Here is a 12,942-nt window from a genome sequence, read left to right on the forward strand (position 1 = left end):
TGTCTAAATCGTTATAATGCCATGCGTCACATACTTAATAGTTGTATCTATATATATGAACCAAATGATCATGATCAGTTCGCGCTCAAAACGTAAAATGACCTTCTTCTTCTCCAGAGACCATTTATTCTTTGTTGGTTCAAATTTCTATCCGACAGTGGTATCCGACGGATCTTACATTCTTCAAATATTTACATTATTCATGCAACAACAAAAAATATAATAAGTAGGACCGAAGATAGGAAGAAAGGCTACTGTGGAAGCACACGTTCCAAACACACGAAGAAGAACAAACCAAACAGAATAAAACAAGAACTAGAAAGATCAGTTCTCTCTTTTTTTGGGTGCTTTCTCTTTGAGAAGAATCTTTATTAATTTTTAATAGTAAACTTTATCTACTAATAAAGCTAAAGAAGTAAAGAGACAGGCTCGGACATTCGGGTTCTAAGGTCGGGTTCGGGCCGGGTCGAGTCCGGATCCGGGTCTTTCGGATCTTAGATATTTAGACCCCAGTAGAGTAATTAGAATTTGTCGGTTCGGGTCCTGTCGGATCCGGGTCGTTTGGGTCCTAGATAGTTGGACCGATAGGGTAATTAGAGTTTGCGGTTCGGATTCGGTCCGGTTTTGATTCGAGTTCGGTTCGGGTCCTGTCAGGTCCGGCCCAAAAAAATACCCAAAAACACAAAAATACCTGAAAATATTTAAATACTCAAAAAATATGATAAATTTTATCTAAAATCTGACTCGAAGACATGAAAAATACCCAAAATTTTATCTGATTATCGAAATTATATTTTTGAAAATCTAATTTTTTATCCGAAATCCAAAACTATACCCGAAAACTCAAATCTGAAACTTAAATTAATACCCGTAATACCAAAAATATACTAAAATACCTATATATATACCCCGTAATATATACTAAAATTTTTGAGTTTTCGGATACCCCACTCAAGTCTCGGGTTCGGGTCGGGTCCAAGACCCGCGGGTCCTCCACGACAAAATCCAATAGGATAAAAAGATCGGTTCGGTTCCTACCCGAACCAGGATTTTTCGAATCGGTTTCGAGTCGGGTCTTCAAGTTCGGGTAAAATGCGCAGGCCTAAAAGAGTTATCGACTTATCATTGTCTCCTTTTCTGTTTTACGGAATCGACATAAGAGACCATTTTTTATCTCATACGAGCCAATGGCTGAGGGAGAAAACTATTTCTTTTTTTTTGTGCAACAGAGAAAACTATTTCATAGTGGTCAAATTGATAACATATGTATTTTACAACGATCAATAAGCTAAAACTTCAGATTTTTCAGTACACAATACATGTAATTTTTTTTCTTACGAAATTCACACATGCTACAATGTGTGAATTTATAAAATAACTTATAAAAATTATATATACTATATCAGACTTTCAGTTTAACTATTACAATGTATTAATAACTAAATATAGCACACATACAGATTAGATACTATATAAGTAATAATATTACAATGTATATATTAATAACTAATTATTAACAAAATATATTAAAATTTTTACAAAATAGTAGCACAAAGATAGATAATATAAGTAATACATTAAATTGTATTACAATTGATTTATTATTCAGTTGATGTAGTTAAATAAATATATACAATGGGAAAGATATTTGCTCATCTCATTTGCAAAGCCAATTTGAAACTTCCTAAACGCATCAAAACATCCATCAAACCCTAGTTATTGTTTCAGTTTCTCCCTCCGTTTAATCCCAAATCCTTCAAAATGTTTTGAACTACGGATCCTCTCTTTGCCTTTGGTGCCTGCTTGACCTTCCTGTTGAATTTCTTGAGCTTTTTCCCGTAAGGTTCTAGACTCTCACCTTTTTTGTGAGCTTCTCCGATGTCATTCAACATCTTCTCAGATTTGGTTAACATATTCACCTCGTCTTCCAAGCTCTTGATGTTCTTTTCCTTTTCCTTCAAGTCCTCTTCGATCAAGTCCTTTGCTTCATGCAGGTCATTTTCAATTTTTTTTTCGTCGCGATCTTTCGAAGATTGAGCCTCAGAGACACGTAGAAAGGCAATGAGGGCCACAACGAGAATTACAAATGAGATTTTTGCCATGTTAAACGATTAATTTTCCCTCAACGTAATTTGATTTAGATCAAACTATATTTTACTGTGTTCATTTCTTAAAGAATCTATAGCTTACATGTACGTAAAAATAGCAACCTTGTTTTGATGGTCAGCGAATGGTATTGACTTCGTTAATTAGTTTTGTTTGGCCACCCATAAAATTCGCAATTTTTTTAATAGTCATCTTATTTAAAACCTTCCAATTTCGAAGTTCTAACCTTCTAATTTTCATTATGGAAAATTCCCGAAATAAGATTCCTATATATAAAATTTTCGTGTAACGTTTAGCTATGAGCCAACATAACTCACCACAATCACTCACATAAGAAAATATTTGTTAAAAAAATATGTATTGATAGATAATACATCGGAGCCATTTTCAGAGATCTCGACCTAGACTGCTCAAATTAAAAAAAAATTATAACTAATTTTTATAATGTTTAAATGTAAATTAAGATAATATGTACTCACTTTAATGTAGAAGAGTTTTATGCTAAGAAAATTATTTAAGAAAACATTTTAAGCTTATGGGTAGCATTTGGGAAGCGAAACAATATAAATTAAAACATACCCAATAATATATCATGGTCCTCAATTTTAAGGTTTATAAGGACCATGATATACTACAAAGTCCTATACAATTGCATCAAAAGTATGCTATAAGCACTTTGCTATCCAAAATTCAGTGTTCCGAACTAAAATATTAGTCAACATGTTTATGGTAAGTTATTTCCATACATACTAAGAAAAGTATTGGAAATTTGACTGTATTTTATTAGTGCATTGCACAATTTTATATCTCTAGTTAATATGTTAAAGTAATAGAGAAATTAAAACTTTGTTGTAAAAATCTGTGTGCTAGAATACAAACCACATTTTACGAAACAAAAATGATAAAACATCAGGGAAAGTCATTTCTATTAGCGGATCTTTGCCTAAATAACAAGGTTCTATACTCCTGAATGAAATGTAGAAAAGAAAAGGTGGAATTCAAACTTATTATGAAATGGAAGGAAGATGTTGTTTTGTACTCTTTATCTGTTTCAAAATAATGAATGCTTTTGTGTTTCATACATAATAATAAACTATATTAAAAGTTGATTATAAATGTACTATTTTTATGTTCAGCTATTTTTCATAATGTTAAACCAATAGTATTTGAATAACTAATTATTTGTTTGCAATTTACAATTTATCATTATTAGCTAATAAAAGTTATATATTCAATGTAAAAACATGTATCTTGAAATAATGTGAAAGCGTGTCTCTTATTCATGTACAAGGTAGCCTTTTATATACAAGTAATAGAACCCTAATACGAAGGACAATATGTAAAGATCGATAACTACAATATGGAAATTATCGTTATCTATAACTAATGTCCTTATCTATATATATATATATATATATTTTTTTTTTGACAACAACAAAGAGACTCATGTAGGCTATGAAAACCAAAAAGGTTGCTCCGCATCCATATGGACAACGAAAGACAGTTGTCTCCTGGCACCCCGTGCTAGGCTATCCGTCTTTTTATTTTGCGTCCGCGAGATATGAATGATCTGTGAGCTGTGAAAACTATCCTTCAAAATCTTGAGATCTTCCAAGTAAGCTTCAAAAGCTGGTCATTCCTTTGGTTCCGAAACCATCTTCACCAATTGGGAATAATCCGTTGCAAATGTGACCTGAAATTGACGTAAGTTTCGCATACATTCCATAGCCCAAAGTAGTGCTTCCATCTCCGCGTGAAGGGGAGACAGAAGAGCCCTAACATTCCTTGCACCCATCAAATCGTCAAAACCTTCTAAATTGCTATACCAACCTTGTCCGGCCATTGGGTCACATTCTTTCCAGGATGCATCCACAAAACACCATCGTCCTGGAATTGATGGTAAATTCTCCACTTCTATGTTTGGTACCACCTTTGTATGCAGAGTTTGTGCTTCCGCCCATAGAGTGGATTCAACCTCTGCCAAATTAAGAGTATCCCTGGGGTCTATATCAATATTATTAAATACTTTATTATTCCTGCATTTCCAAATATACTATAGAATCCATGCAAATTGGTGACCCAATGATCATCCATTTTCGGGATAACTCTCGAAAATTGGTCCTTATCTCTATATATCTTTTCAAAAAAATATTTTTTTTTACAATTTTTATCCCTTTTATCTTTTATAAACAGAGGACATATATTTTAGCATTAGTGACAACGTCTGATGTAGAACATCTCCTATGACAATAATAATATTAGAAATAATGTTGAAAATCACATGATTATGTTAGTGGATATATTAACCCCTAAATCATTTATCTGTAACTATATATATTAAGCCACATTCTATCAATTTGTCATCTATATTTGAGAAAACGTTTCACCGTTTTGTAAACTAATGTGGTTCATCATTAGTATTTTATAAATATTATCTCAAACTTTGTATCCAAAAACAGTTAATTGAGTTATAATCCAGTAGCAAGCTGCTATAAAAAAAAAAGAAGAAAAATCGCATAGAAACATATTTTGATATCATAAGTAGTTCATTTAATCGTATTAATTACAAAATGATAGCAACGTAACGTATATACTATGTGGGGTATTTATTTGCTCCTCACTTGTTAAGCTAAACTCCATGAACAAGTTCAGACCTCTTTAAACTCACTCAAAAACATTAATCAAACCCTAATTATTATTATTTTTGTCATTCCCTCCCTCCGTTTAGCCCAAAATCCTTCAAGATCGTTTGGATCACGGATGCAGGTTTCTTGTTTTTAGCAGGTGGTGCTTTCGTGACATTTTTTGCTGCCCTGCTGAATGTTCTGAGTTTCTTTCCATAAGGAGCTACATCCATATCCTTTTTGTAGTCTTTTCCAAGTTGATTTAACACCTCTTCAGATTTGCTCAAGGTTTTCATCTCAGATGTCAAACCTTGAATGCTCGTTTGCGTGGCCTTTAAGTCTTCCTCGATGAGGGCCTCGGCTTTGTGCAAGTCCCTTTCAATTGCTTCATCGAATTTTACCATGCGGTGAGCTTCATAAGCGTGGAGAGAGGCAAGAAGGGCCATGACGAAAAGCAATAAGGAGATCTTTGTCATGATTAGAGCTCAGTTTTCCCTTAACAATTAAATTTGAAATTATATTCAAATAGTTTGTTAAAGGAAAAGAGGTGAGTAGAGATGTGAGATATTGCCATCTATATTTTAAGGTATTTTATACTACTATCTGTGACTAATAATAGTATGTACATATATAACCTTAAATTGATGGTCAACGTATTGTATTGACTAGGTCATACTCATATTAGTATAGAGCCATAAATGTCTCAATTTGTTTTTTTTTGCTAATTTTTCCTTCTACTGTTAGACATGCAAAAAAAACCTTCTACTTTTAGACAACATTTTTCCGTGTAATTAAAGGCAACCACGAAAAGAAGTTTCAATCCTCTCATATATATGACGCTAGAAGATTTGCATTAATTTGAATCTATACAATATGGCAACGAAGTCTTTAATACTGTATGGTCTTGTCGTGACCCTAGTCATCGCATTGATATGCAACATCGAAGAGGCTGCAGCGAGAGACGTAAAGCTAGTGAAACTCCGCGATGTAAAGCCCGAAACGTTGACAACATTAAAAGGAGAAGAAGAAAAAGAACTCTTGAACGATAAACTTACAAAAGAGATTGAGAATGCAAAGAAATTGCTGGGAGAGTTGAAAACGTTGAAGAAGGAATCAAAAGATGATATGAAAGAGGAGTTGAGTTCTTTGATGAAATCTGAAACGCTACTTAACGAAATGTCGGATACACTCAAGAACGGAACGTGCAATGCAAACAAAGCTACGATATTTGTAGAGAAAGAATCGTTTTTCTACAGAGCATGGAAGGAGAATGCATATCATTCGGTGGTTCCAGAGAAGGAGAAAGAGTTTATGTCTAACATAAAACGCATTATTAAGCTGTTGAAGAAAACTTAGAGGGAGGGTTGACTTTTATGATATTCAAAAGAGAAAAATCGCGTCTATATATCAATTATTTGTTACGTTAGAACTTTTTGTAATTAGTAATTACACTGTTTTGTTTTGTGTTTTGTAAGAACGTTGTATTTGGTCAAATTAGTAAAAATCAATGCTATTAAAACACAATCATGACCGATTGATAAAAGTTGGGTTCATTTAGTAACTTATTAATCACTTTCCATTATACGGTTAATAATCCACTATACAATTTTTGCGGGACCTACACTATTTTGTTTTTTTAACCAACCACATACAATTTTGTTGTTATGGTCAAACATCATTTCATCCTTTATCATATACCATTCATATCCTTTATTTTATAATAGTACTGATGCAATACTTTACAATGTACCTCATATTACTCACAGTATAATGTTAATTGTATCAATACATCCCTTTTTGAATAAGAATATGGTTTGTGTGAGGATTTCATAAATGAGTTTTAAAAAGTTCAATCACTTTAACATGTTTCACTAAATATTTTTACCTTCAGAAAATATAAAAGCAAAACATTTAGATTCCTAATGTCAATTTCAATACGTTTCTAATCAAATTATATAGGTATATTTATAATACTTACCATGCATTTGATATAAATTTAATAGTATTGATTATATACTTTTGTAGAGACTATTAATCTTTAAATTAAGATCTACATATACCATTTGAATAAATTTGGAAAAAATCTCAGTTTATTACAATACAGATCCAAAAAATGTTGAGTTTTAACATTACTTCAACGTAATACATGAATATGGGTTAAATCACTAAAATTTTGTAACATATTAAAAATTTCATTAAAATTTTCATCAACAGATTGAACCAAAATATTTACTAACTAAGTATTATTTCAATCATGATTTATATAATAAAAATAAAATATATGATATTTTTAAATATAAGTTTTAATTGATGATTACAATTTTTCAGGATTATTCTGTTGATTTATTAAATTAAACCACCAAAATAAAATCAGGTTAAAATAATAAATGGTTAAATCAACAAAGCCATAATGCGGGTCTGAATTATCTCAAATCTTCAAAAAATTAGTTTAACTTAAAACAAAAAATTAAATCATCTATTATATTATGACATAATCATAGCCTATAGATACATATTATGTCCAACTATTATTCACTTTATTTAAGAAACATCTTATTATTCTCTTTATATAATAACTATATTCTATTTAAACAATACCATTAGAGCAGTTATCAACAAGTAAAAAAAACTAACCCTACCTTAATATACATTATATAACCTTACGTTTTCTATAAATATACACTAACCACTATGTTAGAATAACCATACGTTAAATTATATTTTTAACATATAAGAAAAAATACAGAAAAATGTTACATATTTATAGAAACATATAAAACAAAAAACTACAAACCAACATTATACATGCGGGTCAAGATCTAAAACAGACTAATATGATTTATGATTATAAAAAAATGGGTATATAGATATATGATTACAAAGAACCAAATGTATGCCGAATCAACTTTTAAATTGCAATTATTTTATAAATAAACTTTGATTAATATTTATACACAAATATGATTACAAAGAAAAACACAAATATGATTATAAAAAAAAATACAAATGTGAAAATTATTCTTTTTTAAAAGATTAAAAAAAAAAAAGTTAAAACAAAAAATATACCCGTCCTTCAAAAGACGGGTCAGAATCTAGTAAAATAATATAGCGATATATTTTTTTATCATCCATGGTTGTCATTAGGCATGGGCATAATATCTGAAACCCTAAATTTGAACTGAACTCGAATTCGAACCCAAAAACCTGATCCGTATCCAATTTGAAATGTTAAAAATACTCGAATGAGTCTTGTAGGGTATTACAAAATATATCCGAACCTGAAGTGTTATTAACCGAACTCAAACGAATAATTAAAAAAAATAAAAAAAAACCCAAAAACCCAAAATAATATCCAAAGAAACCGATCTGAATATCGAAATTAGTATGCAATAGAAATATCAGAAACATACGTATGTATTTAAAATATTCAATTTCATATTTATTTTGATATGATATCTAAAGATAAATATTTAAAATTTAAATAAGAACCTTATATATCCAATTCTATATAAATAAATATATATTTCTTATGCTCTTTTTTTAAAAGAAATTAAAGTTAAGATTTTAAATTAAATTATCTGAATCGATCCGGTATAACTCGATATATGATTATTTTATAGGATGTGATACAAATTAGAATTGAAACTGATGTATTATATATTATGTACTCACGAATTTACTAGAATAGAATCGAGAGTGTATTACAAATCAGAAGTGAAATTGAAAATCGACAATTGAATGGGCCAAAGAGAGGTCCAAACTAGAAAGCCAGATGGAATATGCCATCGGACCGTTCCCTGATTCGAAGGAAAATGAAGAATAAAAAATGATTAAGTGCTAAACGACGCCGTAATAAATAGAGAAGAAAAGAAAATGACTAGTTTCGTTGGACGGCTGTGGATGAGGAAAACTGAAAGAGCGAGTGAAGATCCTACGGCTCATAAAATTTAGCCCGAAAAATGAATAAAAATTAGGGTTTTCTTATAGAAGCAGAGGTTTAGTCATTTTGTGTGTTTTAGGAAGAGGAAAAAAATGGGGAAAGGACCAGGTCGCTACACTGACATCGGCAAAAAAGCCAGAGGTAAAACCACTATCTCTCTTTCCGATCAAAATGGAGATATGTGCATTCTCGTATTCAATTTGAAGGAGATTCGAATTGATGTTTGGGTCTCTCTCTCATGTTTCTTTTGTTTTGGTTTTTGGTGACAGATCTTTTGTACAAGGACCACAACAGCGACCAGAAATTGAGTATCACTACTCACTCTCCTGCCGGTGTTGTAAGTTTCACTTCAACTCTCTTCATTATCTCTTACTGATGAGTGATGATAATATGGAATATGTTGAGGTCTTCTCTACTTTTTTGTTTTGTTCTATTCAATTAGCTTTTGTTAAGTTCACTTCTAAGATTGCATTGCAGTAGTCTATTCTGTACATCTCATTGTTACTCATAAGCCTTCTTTACCTGTTACAATCTCTTAGGCCATCACATCAACTGGAACCAAGAAAGGTGACTCACTGCTGGGAGATGTTTCTCTCCAACTCAAGCAAAAAAACATCACTACCGATCTCAAAGTTTCCACTGACAGTACCGTAAGTGTATATTCCTTCCTTTTATCAGATTTATCTTATCTATTCACCCCAACACCTATGTGTCAGGTTTTGATCACTGCTACGGTTGATGAGGCTGCACCTGGATTGAAGTCCATCTTCAGCTTCAGGGCCCCTGACCAAAACTCTGGCAAGGTATATTATTCTCTTTTCAACCATATTATCTGTATTGTTTATCATCTGGCTTCCTTAACTTAATAATGGTGTCAATCAGATTGAGCTTCAGTACTTGCATGAATATGCCGGTATCAGCACGAGCATGGGATTGACTCAAAACCCCACTGTCAACTTCTCTGGTGTAGTGGGAACCAATGTGTTGGCCCTTGGTACTGACGTTTCCTTCGACACCAAATCTGGCAATTTCACCAAGATCAACGCTGGTGTCAACTTCACCAAGGATGATCTCATTGCCTCCCTTACCCTGTAAGTCAATTCCTGTCAGAAAATATGGGTCCTTCCTTCTTGATCAATTTCGATAAAAAAGATATCTTTGGCTTTTCCTTGTCCGTTTTAGGAATGACAAAGGAGATTCTGTCAACGCATCATACTACCACATTGTTAACCCGCTGTTCAACACCGCTGTGGGAGCTGAAGTGAACCACAAGTTTTCTACCAATGTCAACACCATAACCGTGGGAACGCAGCATTCACTTGACCCCTTGACCACCGTGAAGGCACGCGTGAACAGTGCGGGGATAGCCAATGCACTCATTCAACACCAGTGGACACCCAGGTCCTTCTTCACTATCTCAGGAGAAGTTGACACCAAGGCTATTGACAAGAATGCTAAGGTTGGTTTGGCCCTCTCTCTCAAGCCTTGAGAATGAGCAACAGATGATGAATCCAAGCATAGCATTTCAACTCTTTTCCAACGTGGTTCTGTTTTCCTCCGCATGGTTCGGTGGTTTTAATGGCCACTGCTCAGATCTTTTTCTCATTTTCTTGTCGGATTTGTAGAGAATAATAAGGTTGAAAAATTATCGTCTTTCTTGGTGATATGATGAAACATTAGAGATCCTTTCCCTTACTCTTTCTTCCCTATGCATTTGAATTTGTTTTCGTGATCTTTTTGGTCCTATGAGCTTAACATTATACGAAAAAAGTATGAATATGAAATTGGATATTCGATTGTGCTTTGGTTAGGTAAGTGGGCAAGAGAAAAATTCTAAGAGTTGAATAATATGTTTATTGAATCACCGAAAAAAAGTTAAGCTGCGAAAAGAGTTTAAAAAATAATATATTCAAAAATCACAGAAGTAATTATAACGTATACTAAAGCCTACACTTTTTAGTTTTGTTTTAAAATTTTTAATCACATTCTACATTTGTATTAATGTATGTTAAACTCTCTTATATTAATGTATGTTAAACTCTCTTTCACGATAGATTGAAATCGTTCTAATTTTTTATCAGTTAATTTAGTAAAACTTCATAACACTTCCTAAATCAGTAGACTAGCCACTATAAAATCTCTATTTTCCTAGAGAAACGGAGACAACAAAGGTTCCAAACCTCCTTGAACATCATAATATGTTAGTGTATGATGATAACAATAATATTGTCATATTTTTTGAATTTTCTCAAAATCTATGTGTTAACCCCTCCTACAAAAATATTAAGTTTTTCGGTAAATACTCTATATATTCAAGCCTATAATCTTTAGTGGTGTTTTAAAATTTCTAATCACATGCTACATTTGTATTAATGTATTTTAGTTCGATTTGTATTAATGTATTTTAGTTCTCTTTCATGGAACATGGACATCTTTCTAGTTTTTTAATCAATTAATTTAGTAAAACTTCATATAATCCCTAAATCAATGGACTAACCATTATAAAATCGCTATTTTCTACTGAAATATAGACAACAAAGGTTCAAAACCTCTTCGACCATCATCATATGTTAGTTTAGGATGCAACTATGTATTAAAACAATATTGCTATATTTTTGAATTTTTTCAAAATCTATGTATAAACCCATACAAAATATTGAGTTTTACTTTAAACGCTATATATACTGAAGCCTAAACTTTTTAGTGTTGCTTTAAAATTTCTAACCATATTCTATATTTCTATTAATGTATGTTAAACTCTCTTTCATGGTTTATGGGAATCGTTATAATTTTTTTATCAATTAATTTAGTAAAACTTAATAATACTCGATAAATCGATGGAATAACCACTATAAAATCGCTATTTTCTTGAAAAACTGAGACAACAAAGGCTCCAAACCTCTTTGAACATCATCATATGATAGTGCAAGATGTCACTATGCATTAATACAATATTTTCATATTTTTCGAAAATTTCTCAAAATCTAAGAAAACATTGAGTTTTACGTTAAACACTCTATATACTGAAGCCTAAACTTTTTAGTGTTGTTTTAAAATTTCTAACCACATTTTACATTTGTATTAATGTATGTTAAACTCTCTTTCGTGGTATATGAGAATCTTTTTAATTTTTTAATCAATTAATTTAGTAAAACTTTATAATACTCTCTAAATCGATAGAATAACCACTATAAAATTGCTAATTTCTTGAAAAACGGAGACAAAGAAGGCTCCAAACCTATTTGAACATCATCATATGTTAGTGCATGATGCAATTATGCATTAAAACAATATTGTCATATTTTTCAAAATTTTCTCATAATCTATGTGTACGAAAAATATTGAGTTTTTGGTAAACGCTTTATATACTGAAACCTATAATATTTATTGTTGTTTTAAAATTTCTAACCACATTCTACATTTTTATTAATGTATGCTAAACTCTATTTCATGGTACATGAGCATCGTTCAATTATTTTTAGAAATTAATTTAGTAAAACTTCTTATACTCCATAAATGAGTGGACTAACCATTACAAAATCGCTATTCTCTGGAGAAATGGAGACAACAAAGGTTCCAAACCTCTTTGACCATCATCGTATATTAGTACATGAGGCAACTACGAATTAAAGCAATATTGTTATATTTTTTGAATTTTTCTCAAAATCTATGGATTAACCCCTACGAAAATATTGAGTTTTACGTTAAACGCTCTATATACTGAAGCATATACTTTTTAGTGTTGTTTTAAATTTTTTAACCACATTCTACATTTGTATTAATGTATATTAAACTCTCTTTCGTGGTATATGGAAATCATAAATTTTTTTTTATCAATTAATTTAGTAAAACTTTATAATACTCCATAAATCGGTGGAATAACTGCTATAAAATCACTAATTTCTTGAAAACGGAGACAAAGAAGGCTCCAAACCTATTTTAAAATTATCATATGTTAGTGCAGTATGCAGCTATGCATTAAAAAAATATTTTATCATATCTTTTGAAATTTTCTCAAAATCTATGTGTTAACCCCTACGAAAAATATTGAGGTTTTTGTAAATGCTTTATATACTGAAACCTATAATCTTTAGTGTTGTTTTAAAATTTCTAACCGCATTCTACATTTGTATTAATGTATACTAAACTCTATTTCATGCTACACGAGCATCGTTCAATTTTGTTTTAAAAATTAATTTAGTAAAACTTCAGATACTCCCTAAATTAGTGGACTAACTATTATAAAATCACAATTCTCTAGAGAAATAGAGA

General features: G+C 31.2%; 4 protein-coding genes across 4 annotated transcripts; 2 read left to right on the forward strand and 2 right to left on the reverse strand.

Moving 5' to 3' along the window:
* Positions 1–1,478: 1,478 nt before the first annotated feature.
* LOC125587593 lies at positions 1,479–2,146 on the reverse strand. The gene has a single exon (XM_048758364.1). It carries the CDS (start codon positions 2,100–2,102, stop codon positions 1,725–1,727), a length of 378 nt encoding a protein of 125 aa, XP_048614321.1. The 5' UTR covers positions 2,103–2,146; the 3' UTR covers positions 1,479–1,724.
* A 2,581-nt stretch (positions 2,147–4,727) lies between these two features.
* LOC125587594 lies at positions 4,728–5,291 on the reverse strand. The gene has a single exon (XM_048758365.1). It carries the CDS (start codon positions 5,204–5,206, stop codon positions 4,814–4,816), a length of 393 nt encoding a protein of 130 aa, XP_048614322.1. The 5' UTR covers positions 5,207–5,291; the 3' UTR covers positions 4,728–4,813.
* Positions 5,292–5,568: 277 nt separating this feature from the next.
* Positions 5,569–6,156, forward strand: LOC125587595. The gene has a single exon (XM_048758366.1). The coding sequence runs from the start codon at positions 5,604–5,606 to the stop codon at positions 6,084–6,086; it is 483 nt and encodes a 160-aa protein (XP_048614323.1). The 5' UTR covers positions 5,569–5,603; the 3' UTR covers positions 6,087–6,156.
* Positions 6,157–8,676: 2,520 nt separating this feature from the next.
* Positions 8,677–10,402, forward strand: LOC125587596 (mitochondrial outer membrane protein porin 1-like). The gene is made up of 6 exons (XM_048758367.1): positions 8,677–8,811; positions 8,940–9,007; positions 9,210–9,320; positions 9,387–9,473; positions 9,553–9,761; positions 9,853–10,402. Exons 1-6 carry the CDS (start codon positions 8,763–8,765, stop codon positions 10,157–10,159), a joined length of 831 nt encoding a protein of 276 aa, XP_048614324.1. The 5' UTR covers positions 8,677–8,762; the 3' UTR covers positions 10,160–10,402.
* Positions 10,403–12,942: the final 2,540 nt, after the last annotated feature.

Source organism: Brassica napus, chromosome C5 (assembly GCF_020379485.1).
Source record: "Brassica napus cultivar Da-Ae chromosome C5, Da-Ae, whole genome shotgun sequence".
NCBI lineage: Eukaryota > Viridiplantae > Streptophyta > Magnoliopsida > Brassicales > Brassicaceae > Brassica > Brassica napus.

Bases quoted from the DNA above. Each gene is read 5' to 3' on its own strand.
- LOC125587593 (XM_048758364.1), bottom strand. From the start codon at position 2,102: ATGGCAAAAATCTCATTTGTAATTCTCGTTGTGGCCCTCATTGCCTTT.
- LOC125587596 (XM_048758367.1), top strand. From the start codon at position 8,763: ATGGGGAAAGGACCAGGTCGCTACACTGACATCGGCAAAAAAGCCAGA. The intron at 9,008-9,209 runs GTAAGTTTCACT...ACAATCTCTTAG, and splicing joins CTCACTCTCCTGCCGGTGTT to GCCATCACATCAACTGGAAC. The intron at 9,474-9,552 runs GTATATTATTCT...GGTGTCAATCAG, and splicing joins CTGACCAAAACTCTGGCAAG to ATTGAGCTTCAGTACTTGCA.
- LOC125587594 (XM_048758365.1), bottom strand. From the start codon at position 5,206: ATGACAAAGATCTCCTTATTGCTTTTCGTCATGGCCCTTCTTGCCTCT.
- LOC125587595 (XM_048758366.1), top strand. From the start codon at position 5,604: ATGGCAACGAAGTCTTTAATACTGTATGGTCTTGTCGTGACCCTAGTC.